At 33.2% G+C, this 20,524-nt stretch overlaps 1 protein-coding gene, 3 non-coding genes and 2 pseudogenes across 4 annotated transcripts; 1 reads left to right on the top strand and 5 right to left on the bottom strand.

The window, feature by feature from the left end:
* The first annotated feature begins 471 nt into the window (after positions 1-471).
* LOC112039431 (silicon efflux transporter LSI2-like) lies at positions 472-2,934 on the top strand (annotated as a pseudogene).
* Positions 2,935-3,305: 371 nt separating this feature from the next.
* Positions 3,306-5,377, bottom strand: LOC112039448 (silicon efflux transporter LSI3-like; annotated as a pseudogene).
* Positions 5,378-13,772: 8,395 nt separating this feature from the next.
* LOC112039444 (rRNA 2'-O-methyltransferase fibrillarin 1) lies at positions 13,773-17,376 on the bottom strand. The gene is made up of 6 exons (XM_024072324.2): positions 16,930-17,376; positions 16,382-16,477; positions 16,173-16,250; positions 15,904-16,080; positions 14,347-14,415; positions 13,773-14,162 (listed from the first exon to the last, which is right to left on the bottom strand). The coding sequence occupies exons 1-6, from the start codon at positions 17,275-17,277 to the stop codon at positions 13,986-13,988; spliced, it is 945 nt and encodes a 314-aa protein (XP_023928092.1). The 5' UTR covers positions 17,278-17,376; the 3' UTR covers positions 13,773-13,985.
* On the bottom strand, positions 14,655-14,725 carry LOC112039456 (small nucleolar RNA snoR60). The gene has a single exon (XR_002886002.1). It is a non-coding gene; the product is annotated as a small nucleolar RNA snoR60 (small nucleolar RNA).
* Positions 15,141-15,211, bottom strand: LOC112039454 (small nucleolar RNA snoR60). The gene has a single exon (XR_002886001.1). It is a non-coding gene; the product is annotated as a small nucleolar RNA snoR60 (small nucleolar RNA).
* Positions 15,667-15,737, bottom strand: LOC112039457 (small nucleolar RNA snoR60). The gene has a single exon (XR_002886003.1). It is a non-coding gene; the product is annotated as a small nucleolar RNA snoR60 (small nucleolar RNA).
* Positions 17,377-20,524: the final 3,148 nt, after the last annotated feature.

The following is a 20,524-nucleotide window of genomic DNA, read 5'->3' as shown; positions in this document are numbered from 1 at the left end:
TAAATAGTGACCGGTAGAATATAAAGTATTATATTAAACGTATTACAGAAGATTTGTACCCTGTTACCATGAGGCCATGACGTGTTACTGTTACACGTCGTTCAGTTCGATCTATTTATTGTCTCCTTGGATTTTGAAAGAGAAGTATTAAGCTCCACTTTTATGTCTCCCTATCAGGTGTGAAAGCTCCCGCTATTTTTTTTTTTTTGAAGCAAGCTCCCACTTTTTATATATGTCAGCCCGTTTGATGATTTGATCTTATTCTGTTCTACTTCTTTTGGAAAACATTCATACAATACATGCATGCCACTGAATCTAATCCATTCCAAATGTTCGAGAAAAGATTTTTAGCTTTTACATGCAAATAAGACCCGGTCCAAAATTTGGAACTTGCAGTTTCCGTTGACTTCTTCGTCCAGACTTCTGGAGAGAACATACCTCTTTTTCAGGTTAGAAATTGTTTGTTTTCACACTGTTTTTCGTTTTCAGAGAGAGTTTTGGAATCTGGGTATTGCATATTTGGTTGAGATTTAGCTTAGAAATTGACTGAAATGGCTGTTCAAGAATCAAGTTGCATGCGATATAAATTGTGGGGTCATGCAGAAAGCCAGTCTGACATTTTTGCATTTGATCATACGTGTGGCGCTTTATTGGGTTCATATCAATGTATGCTTCTACAATTCTTTGCACTGAGAATTTGTGAATTTCTGGTTTTTCGAGATTTACCTTGGAATCTTACTGAGATGGTTATGGAAGTGACATTTCTTGAAAATAGTCGAATAATTCATTCTGTTAATATCAAGATTAAAGGGTATTGCAATAGATACAAAGTATCATATTTGGCTAGATTCTGCTTTCTATTTGAAATCTGGCTTCTTCTCTTAAGAAGTTCTAGGAAAATAAGAACAAAGGAGGAAAAAAAAGGAGTATATTGTTAGTTACTATTAGTTGAACTCCCCAATCCCTTACATTTCTTGATTTTGAATGTTCTGTTAATTTATTATGCCTTATAATCTATTAATAGCTGCAACAACTTTACTTGCTTATCTTCCCAGCACTTGTTATATGCTTACTATTTGCCTTCTAGCTGTTTGTTCACCATGAATTTCACTATCTTGTAGCTTAAGTATCATGAGATTGCATTGAATGAATGATAACTTCAGAAACACAGTTTAAATTAATTAATTCGTTTTTTTCTAACCAGGGTATTTCTTTTCTTGCATGTAGATGTTGCAATAATATGGCATCAGCTAGGGAATTCCATTAACATAGAGCCCTTGGAATAGTATAACAACAAGATTTTCTCTTGCTCCGCAGCAAAAATGGCTTTGGCTTCTTCTGTAAAAGTGGTTCTAGGCTCAATTGCTTTTGCAATCTTCTGGGTATTGGCGGTTTTCCCAGCTGTTCCTTTTCTACCAGTTGGGAGGACTGCAGGGTTCCTCCTGGGGGACATGCTAATGGTCATATTTCAAGTCATAACTCATAACTGCAGATCAAGCATATGCTGCAATTGATCTTCAAATCCTTGGTCTTCTCTTTGGGACCATGGTTGTCAGTGTATATCTTGAAAGGGCAGATATGTTCAAGTACTTGGGAAAGTTGCTCTCATGGAAGAGTAGAGGGGCAAAGGATTTAATTTGTCGAGTCTGCCTGATTTCTGCCATTTCAAGTGCTTTTTTTACTAATGACACCTCTTGTGTAGTTTTGACTGAATTTGTCTTGAAAATTGCAAGGCAACATAATCTCCCACCTCATCCTTTCCTTCTTGCCCTGGCCTGTAGTGCAAATATTGGGTCGGCAGCAACTCCAATTGGCAACCCCCAAAACTTGGTTATAGCCGTTCAGAGCAAGATATCTTCTGGGAATTTTCTAATAGGAATTCTCCCTGCAATGATCATGGGTGTAATTGTCAATGCCCTACTTCTATGTATGTACTGGAAGTTGTTTATCTATTGAAAAGGATGAGGAAGATGTAGCCGTAGAAGTTATTGCAGAGGAGGAAGTGAATTCTCATCGTTTTTCACCAGCCACAATGTCAGATTTTACATCCTTGAGTTCTCAGGAATGTAACTCTAAATTGGAAGTTATGGCTGTGCAAAGCTTTCCTGGCATGAGTGTTCCCATGGGACATATTGAGAAACATAGGAACCGATCAATTCCGAGTGAGAATGAAATCCAAGGGGTTCCTAGTGGCACATTGGAGCCTGCAAGAAATTCTAATGCATCAAAAGAGGCAGAAAATGATGTATCTTCTCAGGTAAAGGAGGAAACAATCCCTTCAAAGAGAGTTGCATCATTGGATAGACTAAGAGATGTACTTTCTGTACTGTCTTCAGAAGAAAAGATGATTTGACCACGAGATGGAAAAAAATATTGTGGAAATCATGTGTTTACCTTGTTACTATAAGAATGTTGATTGCTTTGCTTCTGGGTCTAAATATCTCGTGGACTGCAATTACTGCTGCGCTTGCTCTTGTGGTTCTTGATTTCAGGGATGCTAGGCCAAGCTTTGAAAAGGTATAATCTGCAAGCACGTTGCTTTCTACCTTTAAATTATTTTTTGCCTATCAAAAAACTGTAAATCATAACTTCTTGGTGATTATGACCACTGATTGCTTGTTGGAGAGTTTACTATATGTCAAGTTTATTTCTCTTCTCTGCCAGGTCTCCTATTCTCTGTTAGTTTTCTTTTGTGGAATGTTTATCACAGTTGAAGGCTTTAACAAAACTGGAATCCCAAGTACTCTATGGGACTTTATGGAGCCCTATTCAAAAATCAATCGTGTTAGTGGGATAGCAATTCTCACCGTTGTCATACTTGTCATGTCAAATTTGGCTTCAAATGTACCAACTGGTATGTTGATGGATTTCTTCCATATATATATATATATATATATATTTTTTTTTTTCTATTATCTATTATCTGTTTCATAATTCTTATATATATATATATTTTTTTTTTTTTTTCTATTATCTGTTTCATAATTCTTTTTTTTTTTTTTTGGATATGTCAGATGAAATTAGGTTTTTGGACTAACACTTGTTTGAAAGTCCGTTTTAAACAACTTTTTTCCTTATTGAATAAAACGAGTTTGCCAAGCTTTCTTGTTAGCAATTTCAAGCTGTACAGAGGCTAATTCAACATTGGGATGTATATAAGTTTGTTGTGCTGTCTTTAGATTTCTGGGGAATATGTTAGTGAATAGTTTGGACTTTGCATACAGATTATCTCTTCGGGATATCATAGTATTCCCAGTTTTTATTTTTTCATGCATAGCTGTATAAGTTATTGCAGAGGAGGAAGATTGTTTCAACATTTGAGCATTTCAAAGCTGACAAATGTTGTTTTTCTCTTGATCTCTATTTAATCATAAAGTACATCTCTTAGTCTATCCAATTATGCAACTCTCTTTGAAGGGATTGTTTCCTCCTTTACCTGAGAAGATACATCATTTGCTGCCTCTTTTGATGCATTAGAATTTCTTGCAGACTCCAATGTGCCACTAGGAACCCCTTGGATTTCATTCTGACTCGGAATTGATCAGTTCCCAAGGTTCTCAACATGTCTCATGGGAACACTCATGCCAGGAGAGCTTTGCACAGCCATAACTTCCAATTTAGAGTTCCATTCCTGAGAATTCAAGGATGTAAAATGTGACATTGTGGCTGGTGAAAAACGATGAGAATTCACTTCCTTCTCTGCAATAACTTCTACAGCTACATCTTCCTCATCCTTTTCAATAGATAACAACTTCCAGTACATACATAGAAGAAGTAGGGCATTGACAATTACACCCATGATCATTGCAGGGAGAATTCCTATTAGAAAATTCCCAAAAGATATCTTGCTCTGAACGGCTATAACCAAGTTTTGGGGGTTGCCAATTGGAGTTGCTGCCGACCCAATATTTGCACTACAGGCCATGGCAAGAAGGAAAGGATGAGGTGGGAGATTATGTTGCCTTGCAGTTTTCAAGACAAATTCAGTCAAAACTACACAAGAGGTATCATTAGCAAAAAAAGCACTTGAAATGGCAGAAATCAGGCAGACTCAACAAATTAAATCCTTTGCCCCTCTATTCTTCCATGAGAGCAACTTTCCCAAGTACTTGAACATATCTGCCCTTTCAAGATATACACTGACAACCATGGTCCCAAAGAGAAGACCAAGGATTTGAAGATCAATTGCAGCATATGCTTGATCTGCAGTTATGAGTTATGACTTGAAATATGAACATTAGCATGCCCCCCAGGAGGGACCCTGCAGTCCTCCCCTGAAGATTGCAAAAGCAATTGAGCCTAGAACCACTTTTACAGAAGAAGCCAAAGCCATTTTTGCTGCCGAGCAAGAGAAATCTTGTTGTTATATTATTCCAAAGCCTCTATGTTAATGAAATTCCCTAGCTGATGCCATATTATTGCAACATCTACATGCAAGAAAAGAAATACCCTGGTTAGAAAAAACCAATTAATTAATTTAAACTGTGTTTCTGAAATTATCATTCATTCAATGCAATATCATGATACTTAAGCTACAAGATAGCAAAATTCATGGAAGAAAAGTGAGCAAACAGCTAGAAGGCAAATAGTAAGCGTATAACAAGTGCTAGGAAGGTAAGCAAGTAAAGTTGTTGCAGCTATTAATAGATTATAAGGCATAATAAAGTAACAGAACATTCAAAATCAAGAAATGTAAGGGATTGGGGAGTTCAACTAATACTAACTAACAATATAGACTCTTTTTTTTCCCTTCTTTGTTCTTATTTTTCTAGAACTTCTTAAGAGAAGAAGCCAGAATTCAAATAGAAAGCAGAATCTAGCCAAATATGATACTTTGTACCTATTGCAATACCCATAAATCTTGATATTTACAGAATGAATTATTCGACTATTTTCAAGAAATGTCAATTCCATAACCATCTCAGTAAGATTCCAAGGTAAATCTCGAAAAACCAGAAATTCACAAATTCTCAGTGCAAAGAATTGTAAAAGCATACATTGATATGAACCCAATAAAGCGCCACACGTATGATCAAATGCAAAAATGTCAGACTGGCTTTCTGCATGACCCCACAATTTATATCGCATGCAACTTGATTCTTGAACAGCCATTTCAGTCAATTTCTAAGCTAAATCTCAACCAAATAAGCAATACCCAGATGCCAAAACTCTCTCTGAAAACGAAAAAGTGTAAAAACAAACAATTTCTAACCTGAAAAAGAGGTATGTTCTCTACTTCTGGACCAAGAAGAAGTCAACGGAAACTGCAAGCTCCAAATTTGGACCGGGTCTTATTTGCATGTAAAAGTTAAAAATCTTTTCTTGAACATTTGGAATGGATTAGATTCAGTGGCATGTATGTATTGTATGTATGTTTTCCAAAAGAAGTGGAACAGATAAGATCAAATCATCAAACGGACTGACCCCACAATTTATTTTATTTAATCATGTGCAAAACAAAATTAAATATTTCTCTCTCTGTCTCTCTCTTCCTTTAAAGAGTTACAAATAAAATAAAATAAAATATTTATATTTTTTTAGAAACAAATATTTTTTATTTATTAATTAAAATTTTAAAACTATGTTGTTTTGGCACAATATTTACCGAAACTAACCAGAGATTGAATTAAATAAAACTGAAACTTAAATGAATGAATTGAGCAAATATAAAGTGAAAAAACTTAATTGAATTTTATGTAAACTTAAAGGGTGCAAGTTGTAATTTAATCTTAAATTTAACTATCATTGAAAATTTGATCAATAAAATTATATGGTTGAATTTAAATATAAAAAAATAAGGTATAAAATGAAATCTAAAAAAAAAAAAAATTGTACCCAAATATTGTAAAGAAAAAAAAAGGTTGTGTCTATTATTAGGTTAATCAAGTGAGGATTGAGGAAGGCTATTACCACAACTATTTTTGGCATTATCCAGAAGTAGACATTGTGGAAGTAGTTGGCATTTCTCTTGTGGTATTTGTATTCTTTATTTTAAAAATGGGATTATTTCTTTGCCATGTGACAAATATAAAAAAAATTACCATAGAAACAATAGTCTTTTACTGGAATTGAAACTCAATGTGTTATATCCCATATCATGACACCATTTTTGTTTAAATCAAATCCTATATTTTATATTCAAAATAATTTAAAATATCCACTATTTGTATATTATTTTCTCACAACAATAATTCTCCAATGACTCCATCTCTCCATTAATATTTTTTTGATCAATCTCTTGAATCTTTCACTATTTAAAGTTCAAACTCTAGGTTTTTGTTATAAAATTAAATCTATTAAATAATTAAAAGAATATAGAAAGAAAGATTGAAATCTATATAATTTTTTAAAAGCAATTAAGGCACTAAATAGACAACTCTCCAAGTATATTATTATGGGTCATGTTAACGGGTGTCCTAAATTGTTAATAAACTATTTTATGAAAGTTTTTAATACCACTTTCATTAAAAAAAAAAAAAAAAAAGTTGTCAAAAAAGTTAATTATTTTATCATTTTTTCATAAAATATTTTTAAAAATAATTTATAAACCAATGCACTTAGGACATTCGTTAACATTTCCCTATTATTATTTTGAGTAATCAAATTATTAGATATGGAAAAAAAAATCATTTAAAAAATAAAAAATCGTTAAGGGCAACTGAGTAAATTAGGGGTGTCCACGGGTCGGGTTTATGCCTAACCCGCAACCGACCCACTTACATCGGGTGGACAGTTGAACAACCAACCGCCGACCACAAATGACCTCGAGTCAAGTTGGATCAATCTTCGGTAGACAACGGTTGGGTCAGTTGGCCTTGGTATAGAGTTACAACCACAGGATCATTGCCAGATCGAAGATCAAAACCACCACATCAAGCCTAGATTTGAGCAAAAACTTCACCTCATCATCAGATCTAATTAAAAATCGAAGCAAAAGCGCCACATCAAGCCTAGATCTGAGCAAAATCTTCATCTCATCGCCAAATCTAAGCAAGAAAACCTAGATTTCACCAAATCTAACCAAAAACTACCAAACCTTCACTGAAATATCGATGAATCTGAATGGATCTAGGTAAATCCAGCCTTCTTTCATGGGTTTCGTCGATCGAATCGGTTAAATCAAGTTTTGAAGAAGAAAACCCGCCACTCAACCCACCTTAAGTTAGTTTTTGGTGGTGAAGACCCGTCACCGGCATCGAGTCAGCCGGTTTTTAGGTCACCTCCAGTGGTTTAGGTGGGTGGGTCAATTTCTGGGTTCCGGTAGATACCCCTAGAGTAAATTTAACCAAGTATTAGAAAGATATATTACAATTTAAATTTATATTATATTAGTATTACAACTTTCTTTTGCTTCCAATCTTGTTTTTAAATCTTGTCTTCCTCAAATTGAAATTTGGACTTCACCATTGATACCAGTAAGCCCATTTGTATTGTTTTCCTAGTAACATTTTAAGTATTGTGGAAATATGTGTTGTATTGTTTAAACAACACAACCAAACAGGCCAACATTTCCAAGTATAAACTCTCACCTATATGCCTGTGGCCCTTTTGATAAAATTAATGGAAAATAACATTGACTGAAATTGGCCTCAGGACGCTTTAAGCCTTTAACATTTATTTAGGGAAGTCAATCTCAATGTGCTAATGCACTTATCAACTTGGGTTCTATGCAATTCTAGCATTGGTGATACATTTTTATAAGCCTCGTAAATTTTATAATATCTCTAACATCATTCATTCAAATACTTATTTATTATTTTCTTAAAGTGTCATTAATCACATTTATTGCTGCATTGTTAGTAAATTTTTTGTAGTAAAATTTGTTATAGTTTTAGCATTTCTTCAACCAAAGAAAAAAAAAAACCATATTACAAGATATAAAGAATTAAAAAATTATGATATTAAAAACTAGTTAAATATTTTTTAAATAGTAACAAAATGGCCCAATTTAAATATATTGCTTTAGGCTTCAAAGTTTGTTGGACTGGCCCTAAAGTTTGTTAGGCCGGCCTTGTGTGCTCTAATGGCTGTTAGTACTTGTTCTAAATAGACTACTGGGGAGAACAATAATACAATATTACCATCGATCTTATATTATATTTAGTTAAATTTCAAGTTGGGCAAAAAAACAAAAAAAAAAAATATATTGAATGGATAGAATTTGACTAAATTCGATTGAACACAAAATTTGGCCAAATAGATAGAACTTGTATACTTATATTCAAAAGTTGCAATTCCACCTCTATTCAGTTCTTGAGTTAAGATCGAAGTTCACGTTCTCATGCTATATGAGAACTGTACAAAAACTTTCTTTGCCCCCATTAAAACTAGTTGAAGGCCCTAAAAAAAATAAATACATTTCAAAGCTTAGCAAGAACTCAGAGCAATCACATTAGCCTATGGATAGTCTTCTAAAATAGAAAAAGTTTCTAATTTTACACATTTTGAGTAAAAAAACACCCACATCAGTAGGGGTAAAAATGTGTAAATATACACATGAGCTACAGTAACCGTGTATATTTACATGGTTACTGTAACTCGTGTATAAGTTATTTTATTAATTTTTTCTCTCTCCACCTCACTCTCTCTTTTTCTCTCGGGTTGTTGATTATTGCCTCACGCTCTTGCTTCTCCCACTGATCTCCGTTACTCTTTCAAGTCTCGCCACAGCCGTGCCACTGCCGATCACCTCACTCGCCGCTGCTCATGCCAATCGCCACTGCCTCGCCGATCGTCACTGTTTTGATCGTTGATGGTTTCGCCTCGCTGCTACTTTGATTGTTGATGTAGCTCAATCTTTGTTTGATGGTTTTGTGATTTTGATCCGTGGATTTTGATGATTTTGATTAGTGGGTTTTGGGATTTTGATTAGTGGTTTTGGGATTTTGATGGTGGGTTGATGATGGTGGTTGGCTTGATGGTGGTGGTTGTGTGGGTTGTTGATAGAGGCTGGTTGATGATCGCCATTGCTTTGAGCATTGATGGTGGCTGGGTGTTGATTCACGAATGAATATTTTATTTGAATAAATGTGTATAATAGACAAACTGATGTGGGTGTTTTGTAAAAAAAATAGTGTAAAAAAAAAAAAAAAAGGTTTTAGATGTGTAAATTTACAAAAATTATGCATCCACTGATGTGGATGCTAAGCCTGAACTAGGACCTACAGTTGGGCCAACTCAGACCAAGATGCGGTCTTTCCATCTAGCTGTACGACTACGATTTTTAACAAATTCAAACCTTTTTTTTTTTTTAATCTTTACTGTTAAGGATTCTATCTTGGGGTAATTCCATAACTTGCATTCCCCCTCTTACACTTTGATGATCCCTCCCTAAACTTTCTCAACAGCTCAGAGTGCATTGTTTTTGCTCTTATTAAGTTATTAGTTGCTAACCCGTGCAATGCACGGAATAGTTAATTAAATAAAAAATGCAGTATTAATAATTGTTTTAAAATCATAAAAACCAAAATTAAACTAAAATGCACTACCAGATTACAAAAAGAAGTTAAGATATATACTTCCCCCCATATATATATATATATATAACTATTAATAAGACCACACATTACCTATGCAAATTTATCATGATTAGCAATTATGCTACAAAGAAAGCATGCAAGATAGAATAACAATTAGATCAATATAAATTCAAAATGTGAAGATGCACCAACAAGGGGGTGGTTGAATGAAAATTTTGAAAAATGTCTCTTCACTTGTGACAATCATAATCCTAATGCATTTAAAATTCAAGCAAGTATTCAAAATTAACTGTAAGATTAAATTTAACACGATTACTCTGTTTGGTAATTTTTTCTTTTCTTTCTCAACTAAGAATAATGTCAACACAAATTAAGTGAATTATTAATTCATAAGCCTATTGTCTAGCATATTCTAATAAGATTTATCACTTCCATATTTGTTCCATCATTTATCAATTATGGATAAAAGTCATTCAATTTTTTCTGCACCTTGCTTTCCTTTATGAAAACATATAGGTTGTGGCTTTGATTTTTCACCAAAAATAAATGCACTTCATATGCCTTATACAATATCCAACAATTAGTAGAAACTAGTGTGTAGCCCTGTACATATGCACAACTACAATTAAAAATAATCATAATTATACAATTCAAATTATACATATTTTTGAAAAGATGTTCATATTTTTTGATAAATTACATTGCTCACTGCATTTAGTAATTTTTGGTGTGACAGAATGAATTGTAGGTATATTAGCTAGATATTTGAAGGCTTGTTTTTGAATCGCACCCATGTGAATATGTGTGTAACTGTGTTTGTATGCATCTTGCTATAGTGTGTGTCTGCGTTTGGTCTATCCTTGTGTTTTCATTCTTACATATATTATTTTAGAGACTGAATTTGATAAGGATGGGGCGTAAAACCTATGTTTTGACACCATCCAATAAGAGATTGCTAGATTAGCTTTTTACTTAATACTTAATACACCCTATCACACATAATAACATCTCAATAAACTTACAATTAAATTGGATTTTCAAATGGATATTAAAATTAATTGAGTGTGATTGTGTCTATTTTATGATATGTAATATGATGATGTGGCATGTTAAGATTGGAGAGGTAAAACTTAGGTTTTACACCACATCTGTATACAATTTAATCTCGTTATTTTATTGGGTAATTGTCCTTCCCTTTTTAAAATTTTTTGTTACTCTATAGCTTATTTTCTTCTTTCCTGGTGGCAGTGTCCGAGTTTCCAATGAGCTCGGGTTGGGGCATCCAAGAGCTACCAAATACTCTGTTTATGTGACTGTATTTCAGTCTCTCCTTATTGGGATCTTTTTCATGGTTGTTATCCTGATAACTAAAGACCATTTTGCTGCCATATTTACAAGCAGTACAGAGTTACAAGAAGCTGTCTCTCGCCTAGCAATCCTCCTTGGTGTGACCATGGTTCTTAACAGTGTTCAACCTATGATTTCAGGTATCATATTAGTGTGTCATTATGATACTCCAATTTTCATAGCTAGAATTAGCAGTATCTTGCGTAATTGGATATGCATGTTGCAGATGTTTAAATTTAAAGGGTCCTGTTATCTCTCAAACTAGATCCAGTTTGAATGTATGTTGTACACTTAGCTGACATTGTAGAAAATGGGCAAAGATTATTTATTTCCCATTTCTGTCTCAAGATTTACATTTTTTTGCAAACATATTAACATGTTAAGAGCAAATTTCCCATTTCTGTATGCAATGTTGTGATATGTCAGACATGGTAAAATCATATTTGGATTACAAAATGATAGGCTGATGGAAATTACTAAGTTAGAGACTCAATAATGAATTCAAGAACAGGAAAATAAATGCAAGTTTTGTTTAAAATTTTTTATTTATTTATTTCAAATGGTAAACTCATACTTTCTCCAAAAAAAAAAAAATTTGGTAAACTCATAAGGATATAATATATAGCCCCCCACCCCCCCCCCTCCCCCCCCCCCCCCCCCCCCCCAAAAAAAAAAAAAATACTAACATCTAGACTATAATGTGATAAAATATGTACCTCAGTGGGAAAAGAAAACCAGCATTTTACGATAAATAAACGACTTGGTTGGTTTCTAGGTAGCTTTAATTTGAATAGTTAGGAATTTTCTTGTTGTTTTAAGGACTTAAATGTCATCAGTCGGTATGTTCAAAAGTGTTGTCCAACCTTATAAGAAAAATCTTTTTTTTTTTTTTTGAGCAAAAGAAAAAAAAAATTAACTATTGAAGTCCACGTTTCATCAAAAGATTATAATTTACATTATTGAGCTTAATTTTTCATTTTCATCTAAATTAACTCTCAAAAACCAAATTAAAATTCAACTAAATTCCAAAATCTAAAATTGAAAATTTTGTTTAGACCCTTAATATGGCTTACTACCAATTATAACTATTTATTCGATTATTAAGTCAAGATAATTAATTATGCAATTTTATACATAATGTGCATCACAGATAGTCAAGCACATAATAAACATCAAATGAACAACTCACACACACAAAGACAAGGATTTGTTCACGTAATGAAAAAACGCTTTTGAGTCAAAGCTCAACTAATCAAATCCACTATGAAAGTTGTTGCGATAGACTTTCCGTAAAAGTAAGATAGACATCATACCCAAGCTCCTTACTCTTATTAGCAACTACCAATTTATTTCGTGTTCCTTCATATATTTGATGACATCCTTTTAGACTTGAATGTCATCTTTGGATTCAATTTTTCTCCCCATATTATATTTTTTCCATGACTCACATTTGTTTAGGTTTAGCCAACAATTAGAGAAAATATATAAATTTCAAGAAATCTTTATTATTTAATTATTTGTTTTATATAAAACTAGTGTGTAACCTAGTGCATATGCACGGGTACATTTAAAAATAATCAGAATTACACACACACACAAGATTTAGAATCTAATTGGATGACTCTTTGCTTTTTGCATCCAATAATTTGTTTGCCATAAAATTTTTTTTAAAAAAATTAAAATTAGATGGAACACATGATGCAAAATTTAACTCCAATTAAATTTTAGTTTAGAATCTAATTGAATATAAACTCTTTGATTTTTGCACCTAATAATACATTTGACACACAAATTTAAAAATTAAATGAGACACGTGGTGCAAAATTAGACTCTAATTTAGAATTTAAAGATTTTCTCTTAACTTTAGCTATATATATATTTTTTTTTAAATTTGGAGAAAAAAAAAGGCAAAGATATTATATTGCCCCTAAACTTTGATTGAAGTTTGTCTTTCATTCTTAAAACTTTTATTTTATATTTTGGTATGGCTCAATGCACTAGATATATCAGTAAGATTGACAGTTGACCAGTGCTTGGATGCTCAACTAATGACTTTTAGCACAATAATTGGGTATAAAAGAGGGTGGTGGCTATTTCTTCGTAAATTTTGCAAAAATTGTCATTGGATGGAAATTGGATTCGAGCATGATGAAGGTCATGCCAAACATTGAATTATTGGATAATTCAAGCCCAATCCAATTGAAGTTCAAGTTTTGTGGTTTGCAAATTACAATACCAACATTATTGTTTTATATGTTGTCTTCCTGGTCAATGCTTCCAATACTTACGCCTTAAAACAGTAGTTCAGAGTATCATGCTGGGGACCTGTTACATTGAAATCTAATTATATGTCAAAGCTAGAAGCATGAATGATGAAACCCTTCAGCAAAAATACATCTGTATTTTTTTAACCTCAATTGCTAATTGATTGTTGGAGCCATTTTTGTAATTCTTCCAGAATAGCATGCTGACAGTTTTTGAACGATTGTATTTGTATGTTAAGCTATTTTGTAGGATGATAAACAACTTTAGCAGCTTCACATTGCAATTCACTCAAGATGTGATCCTTACTAGTAAAGATTTATAAAAACAAAAGATAAATAAATAAATAACCCCTAAAATGGTTTAAATTGTAAAAATGGAAAGAACACATCTTGAACCGTGTTGGCCCATTCTTAAGCTTAAAGCGGGAACTCTGTAAAGACTTCTGGCTAAGCTAGAAATGGGTTTGTTTTGCTTTAGCGCCTCAACCGGGTTTATTTAAGTTTTTGCATAGTTCTCTATTAGCATGAGATTGTGAATTTCGATCTTAACTTAGAAATTGAATATATAGAAATGACATTGGTTCCAATTCTTTTTGGCCCAAATTTGTGTTCAATCGAATTTAGTCAAATTTTATCAATTCAATATGTGCAAAGCAAATTTCTTTTAGCTTTCGGCTGGTAATTTAACTGAAAATAAGAACTATCTTGCATTTAACAAAATTGTACTCTGACTGCTCTCCAATAGTCTTCACATAACAAGGAACAGGCCAATGTCATAATGCACAAACAGGCACAACACAAACATACAATACAACATAATAAACAAAACTTAGATGGCCTACATACTGCTAAAATGCTGGTTTTGAACAACACAATTTAGATGGCCTACATTCTTCTAGGATGCTGATTTTGATTTTTTGGCAACACGGTAGCCACCAACCACACAAGCATGATCACGCTCATAAGGTTCAAGAGTAACTTGTTCAGATGGCCTGAAGTGATCCTGCTTTAGCTTATTCACTTCACTCTGAAATACGGCCTCAGCAGGCTGTGTGGAATCTATGCAGTTGGCCTGAAATATTAAGGTAGATATCATCAACACGTACAACACCAAAAACCAAATTTCTACTTGTTACACTTTAAAATTTGACATAGTCTTAAATTTGACATAAAAAAACTATTAAAACACCTTCTGTCAGTCATGTAGATATAAGTCCAATTGGGTCATCAACATAAGAAAAGGAACATATACAAACCTTGATTGAAATTACAAAATGACCTTCAGCTTTCAGAAAATATGATGCGTTCAAAGCTAGAATCCTTGCCTGCAAAGATAGTAAAAGGCAAAAACCAGATAAAGCATACTGAAGGATATATTGGCAATATCGGTCTTCCTTATCATCTTCATTAGAGTATTGTAACTTGAGCTTGCATCATGTATAACATCATGAAGAGAAACCTGAGTAACTCTTTATATGCTCATGATGAAAACAAGATAAATAGATCGTAAAATTATATATTTGAGCATATATTATAACAATAAATAAGAAGATGACTGAATAACAGCATCTGAAACTCGGGCTTGCATCACCCATGATGTCTTGAAGGGGAATCCAAGTAACTCGTCATATGCATCATCATATAAAATACAAGATACAAAAAGTGTAAGTAAAAGAATCTATGTATGAGTAAAAGAAAATGTAGCAATAAATGTTCATCTAAATGATATATACAAGGCCCAAACCATGCCCCGTGTCTAAAGATCATCTTTGAGCAGAATATGGAAGATAAGTGAAATTCAATCAAAAAAATTAAATGATAAAAAAAAAAAATTGAAACAGATTATGTGTGTGTATAAAGTGGGGAGAGAGAGAGAGTTCTTAAAAAAAAACTTCTTTGGAGTATCTGAACTCGAGCTTCATCACAAATAAAATTATGAAGTGAAACCCGAGTAACTCTTCGCAGCTCATGATGCAAACAAGATAAAAACACCAGAAATTTATATATTTGACAGTTTATTATTACAATAAACAAGAATTGACTTAATTAAAGCATCAGAAACTCGGTCTTTCATCTCCCATTATGTCTTGAAGGGGAATCCGAGTAACTCATCATATGCATTATGATATATAACAAAATACAAAATGAGATAATTCAAAAAAAAAAAAAAAAATGTAACTAGGAGATAATACAAGTACAAGAAAATGTAGCAATAAATGTTAATCTAAATGATAAAGACAAGGCCCAAACCATGCCCCGGATCTAAAGATCATCTTTCAGCAGAATATGGAAGACAAGTGAAATTCAATCAAAAATATTAAATGATTAAAAAAATAAAAATTGAAACCGATTGTGCACGTATAATAGAGAGAGAGAGAGAGAGAGAGAGAGAGAGAGAGAGAGTTCTTAAAAAAAACTCCTTTAGAGTATCTGAACTCAAGCTTCATCCCAAATCAAATTATGAAGTGAAACCCAAGTAACTCTTCATTAGCTCATGATGCAAACAAGATAAAAACACCAGAAATTTATATATTTGACAATTTATTATTACAATAAACAAGAATTGACTTAATTAAAGCATCAGAAACTCGGTCTTTCATCACCCATTATGTCTTGAAGGGGAATCCGAGTAACTCATCATATACATTATGATACAAGACAAGATACAAAATGAGATAAATCAAAATAATATATGTAACTAGGAGAGAACAAAAGTATTATTCAGATACCAATCAAATAAAATATCTCAAAGTCCCATGAGAAATTAGTGTACTTGAAATTCCCATTAAAGAATGAAGACTATGAAAACAAACCTGATCCGGTTGAGCAACATCAGAAAATATCACATCCACCATGCCAACCAGCATTCGATACTTGGAAGGATGTCTAGCATCTTCAATGATTGGGATAACATTAGTACGCTTCTTTGCCATGTTAACCAAGTCTCTACCACTTCTATGAGAAAATTCCACTGCATAAACCACTCCAGTCTACAATCAAAATACAACAATTTTTTAACTTTAAGCAACACTCTCCAGTAAACAAGCATGTAAAGACCACATTTTTCATAATAACTACTCACAGGACCAACAATGTCAGACACATGAGAGACTGTGGTTCCAGAAGCAGCCCCAAGGTAAAGCACCCGTGCACCAGGTTTCTTCATTAAGACATCAAAACGCAAACAGAGGGAAAAGAGATCAATTATTCATAGATTTAATAATCATAATGAAACAAAGACATATGAAGCACACAAATGAAATGAAATTGAGAAGTAAAACAGACACTCACAATCCATATTTCATCAACCCCACCAAGAATGGCAGCAGCCAACTTTGAACGAAACGGATTCCAAACCCTGTATTCAACTTTTGTTCCATCTTCATTCTGTAAAAGCAAAACGAGAATTCTTAAAGCCAAAAAATTCATTTGTGTAAGTACCACTATAAGCTCAAAAAGTCCAAAAAATTTAACTTTTTTAGCTAAGCTCATTTTTTTCTAGACATGCCAACTTTCAACAAATCAGAAAATTGTTAATCCAAACACACTTTTAAATCATAAAGATGATATTTTTACCAAACAATGAACGCCAAACACATTTAATTGATAGAGATCCTTTAGAACACAAATATATTTACCACTAGAACGCAAAAATATTCGTCAAAATAAGCTCAAAAAGTCCAAAACGCAAAACATTTTCAGCTAAGCTCATCGTTTCTAGGTACACCCGCTTCAACAAATCAACAAATATTAATCCGAACACACTTTTAAACCATAAAGATAGTAAATTTACCCAACAATGAACACAAAAAATAAATATCAAGCACATAGAAATTGACCTGGATAGAGATCCTTTTCTCGTTGTAGACAGCTTCACCAGGGACCAAATTCTTAGTAACAATAGCATCTTCTTTACCCTTAGCAATGAACACGCCTCCATGTCTATGAGGCTCAACCACCACCTTGTTTCCACCTTTCATTCCACCACCTCTACCACCACCCCGGCCTCTTCCACCACCACCACCACCAAAACCTCGGCCACCACGTCCGCCGCCGCGAACTTTCATGGCACTTCCTCTGTCACCGAATCTTCCACCTCCACCTCCTCTGCCTCCTCTGCCTCCTCTACCTCCTCCATCACCTCTGCCCCCCCTGAATCCACCGCTACGGCCACGAGGAAAACCCATTGCTGTGACGAGAGATGAGAGCTAAGCACTGGCTATTGTGCTTTCAAGTGCGATAGAGTGGCGATGTTGAATGTGTGCGTTTTGGGCTATTTTATAGCGAAGACAGGGTTTAGGGTTTTTTTTTGTGTTAGGGTTTAGTTGTTTTTTTTTTTTTTTTTTCCAGAAAGGGCAGCTCTTGGATAGTTACAAAAACACCCTTAGGCTTTTTATTTTTATTTTTATATAATTTTAATTCCCTCAGTTTACCATTCCAGTAAAATTAATCTCCATGTGTTGCCACGTGAAAAAGATTTACCAATTGATTTGCACCACTAATCACGTGATGGTATGCAACAAGTTAATAATGATGCCAAAAATTTATTATGAAATTTTAAACTATTCGTGAGTGCATGAATTGTACTAAAGTATAGTTTGACGATAATGAGGTTAAATCCATAGAGACTTGTATTAACATAAAAAAATTAATTAAATCTTAACTAAACTAATCCTATTCTTTTTTTGAGAATCAAATTAATCCTATTCTAGTTTAATAAAATTTGATTGTTTTGAAATTAAATAAAACTAAGCAAATAATTAAACTAAGCAAAGATGTGATATAAAAGTAGTAAAAATACGTAAACAATCGAGAGAAAGGAATTAAAGTTCTAGAATCTGCCTTATTAATTCATATTAGTATATAATGATTATTAATTTTTTTCAACCCACTGCATGATAATCTAGAAACCAATCTTACTATCATGGAAAATATTATCATTAAAACCTCCGTTTTAAAAATATAAATCATGCTCTTTTTTGCTTCCTAAGTATAAAGGTTTGTGAATATTCTTTTTCTCATGTTGATTATCTATTTGGACTCTTAACTACGTGATTGACAGAAGTGTTTGTTCTTTTTCTGACAATTTTAAAGTGTAATAATTAGAATTTCGCCTCTTGGTGTTGTACCTGGACATGTTGATGATATCTACCTTTAGGGGTGTAGCCAAAAATTTTAATTTTGGAAGATTGAATTACATCTTTATACATACATTTACACAACTACATTTTTACCCTTAACATTAAATTATCCTCTATTTTTTTTTTCATTCAACATTTTTAATTTAAATCAAGCATTGAAAAACAATTGGAAACTCAACAACAACAATAACAATAAAATACTTAGTCCCAAATTCAAAATTCAAAATTAAAATTATATATGTGTGTGTGTCCAAGAGAAAATAAATTGCTTTTTAAGTATCCGTTTGGAACATTTTATTTAACTAAAACTGAAAACTTTTTACTGAAAGTGTAGAAAAAATGTTAAAAAATAAGTTGAATAGTACAATGGGACCTATAAATAATAGCAAAAATAAGTTGAAAATGGAGATAAGTTAAAAAATTCAGTCCATCCCAAACGCACACTAAATATTGTCACTTCCTAACATTACATATCCATAGTGTAATTTTTTTTTTTTCATTTAATGTTTTGTGACTAACTAATTAAGTATTGTCAAACAATTTGAAACTTATCAAAAACAACAAAAAGACTTAGTCCCAAATAAAGTAAGATAACTCTAAGAGTAAATTTATGTTATTAAAAACTTACCAATTAAGAGAGGAAAAAACTAAAAATTTGAAATTAACAACTATTTTTTGGAACCCAACAATTAGTTTTCTAGCTCTTATTTTTTGGAGGGCCAAATATTAATTTCAAGGTCTAAAAGCAACTACATTAGCTTGTGTAAACTTTTACAAAATAGAAAAAGGTACTCCATTTACATATTTTGGCCCAAAAAAACACCCACATTAGTGGGTGTAAAATTGTGCATTTATGCACAATTGCTACAGTAACCGTGCATATATGCACAGTTACTATAGCATTTGCATATAATATTTTAGTATTTTTTTTCTCTCTCCTCTTTTTCTCTCTATCCCCTCTAACTCTCACCTCACTCTTTCGTTTTCTCCATCAGATCAGAACAGCAAAACACACTCTCAGCTCTCTCTCTCTTACATCTCATTCCTCTAGCTTCCACAATCACCATCGATCTCTCGCCGCCACTACCACCGATTGCCATCACAACCAATCGCTGATCTCTCCACCGATCTGATTGCTTTCCTTTATTTCTGGTTGTTTGATCAGTGGGTTTCGGGTTGAATGGGGTTGATTTGGCTTTTGTTTAGGTTGAATGGGGTTTCGGGTATTTGTGTTGATTTGACTTTGTTTTGGGTTGTATGGGGTTTTGGGTATGTGGGTTAATATGGCCAGGTGAGTTAATGATGTTTGGCTGGATGGGTTGATGATGGTGGAGGTTGGTTGCTTGATGATGGTGGTTGGTTTGTTGATGATGGTGGCTGGTTGCTTGATGATGGTGGTTGGTTTGTTGATGATGGTGCCTGGTTGCTTGATGACGGTGGCTAGTCGGTTGATGATGGTGGCTGATTTCTTTGACGGTGGGTGTGGTTTGGTCGTTAATGGTGGCTGGGTGTTGGTAATTTTGGGTTTTGTTTGGTCCGTGAGAGAGAGATAGGCAGTGAGTGAGAGGGATGTGAAGAAAATAATTAAAAAAATTGTAAAAGAATGAATATTTTATTGAATAAATGTGTAGAATAGATAAACTGATATGAGTGTTTTGTAAAAATAAGTGTGTAAAATAGAAAAAGTAGGTTTTAGACGTGCAAATTTACAAAAATTTTGCATCTACTGATGCGAATGCTCTAATATTTTATGACCGTGATCATGCTTATGCAATTGGTGGCTACTGTGTCCCCAGAAAATTAAAACCTGCATCCTAGAATAATGTAGACCATCTAATGTTAATGCTTATTTTTTTGCCTGTTTGTGCACTAATGGCTATTAGTGCTCGCTCTGAAAAGACTCCTAGGGAGAACAATATTACTATCGATCTTATATTATATTCAATTAAATTTCAAGTTTGGCCAATATGAAGACAGCTAAAAGGTTAAAGAAGTTTGCATTTAACATTTTGAATGGATAGAATTTGACTAATGGTCCGAATGGATTGAGGAAGAGGGAGGGGGAGTAGAGTAGAGTAAAGTAGATTTAGTACAAAATTAGCTTATTTTTAGTTAACTCTACTCTACTCCCCTCCACTTCCCCTCCTTCCCCCTCCATCCATATAGGCAATAAATTCTAGTGAACACAAATTTGGAACAAATAGATAGAACTTGTATACTTATATTAAAGAATTGATAACATCAAATTTTCTTAGGCTCTTACAACTTGATTTGAAGCTTAATAATTACAATG

The sequence above is a fragment of the Quercus suber genome, unplaced genomic scaffold, assembly GCF_002906115.3.
Source record: "Quercus suber isolate HL8 unplaced genomic scaffold, Cork oak 2.0 scaffold_1033, whole genome shotgun sequence".
NCBI lineage: Eukaryota > Viridiplantae > Streptophyta > Magnoliopsida > Fagales > Fagaceae > Quercus > Quercus suber.
The sequence above is the reverse complement of the archived record's forward strand: the minus strand, read 5'-3'. Positions and strand labels throughout refer to the sequence as shown.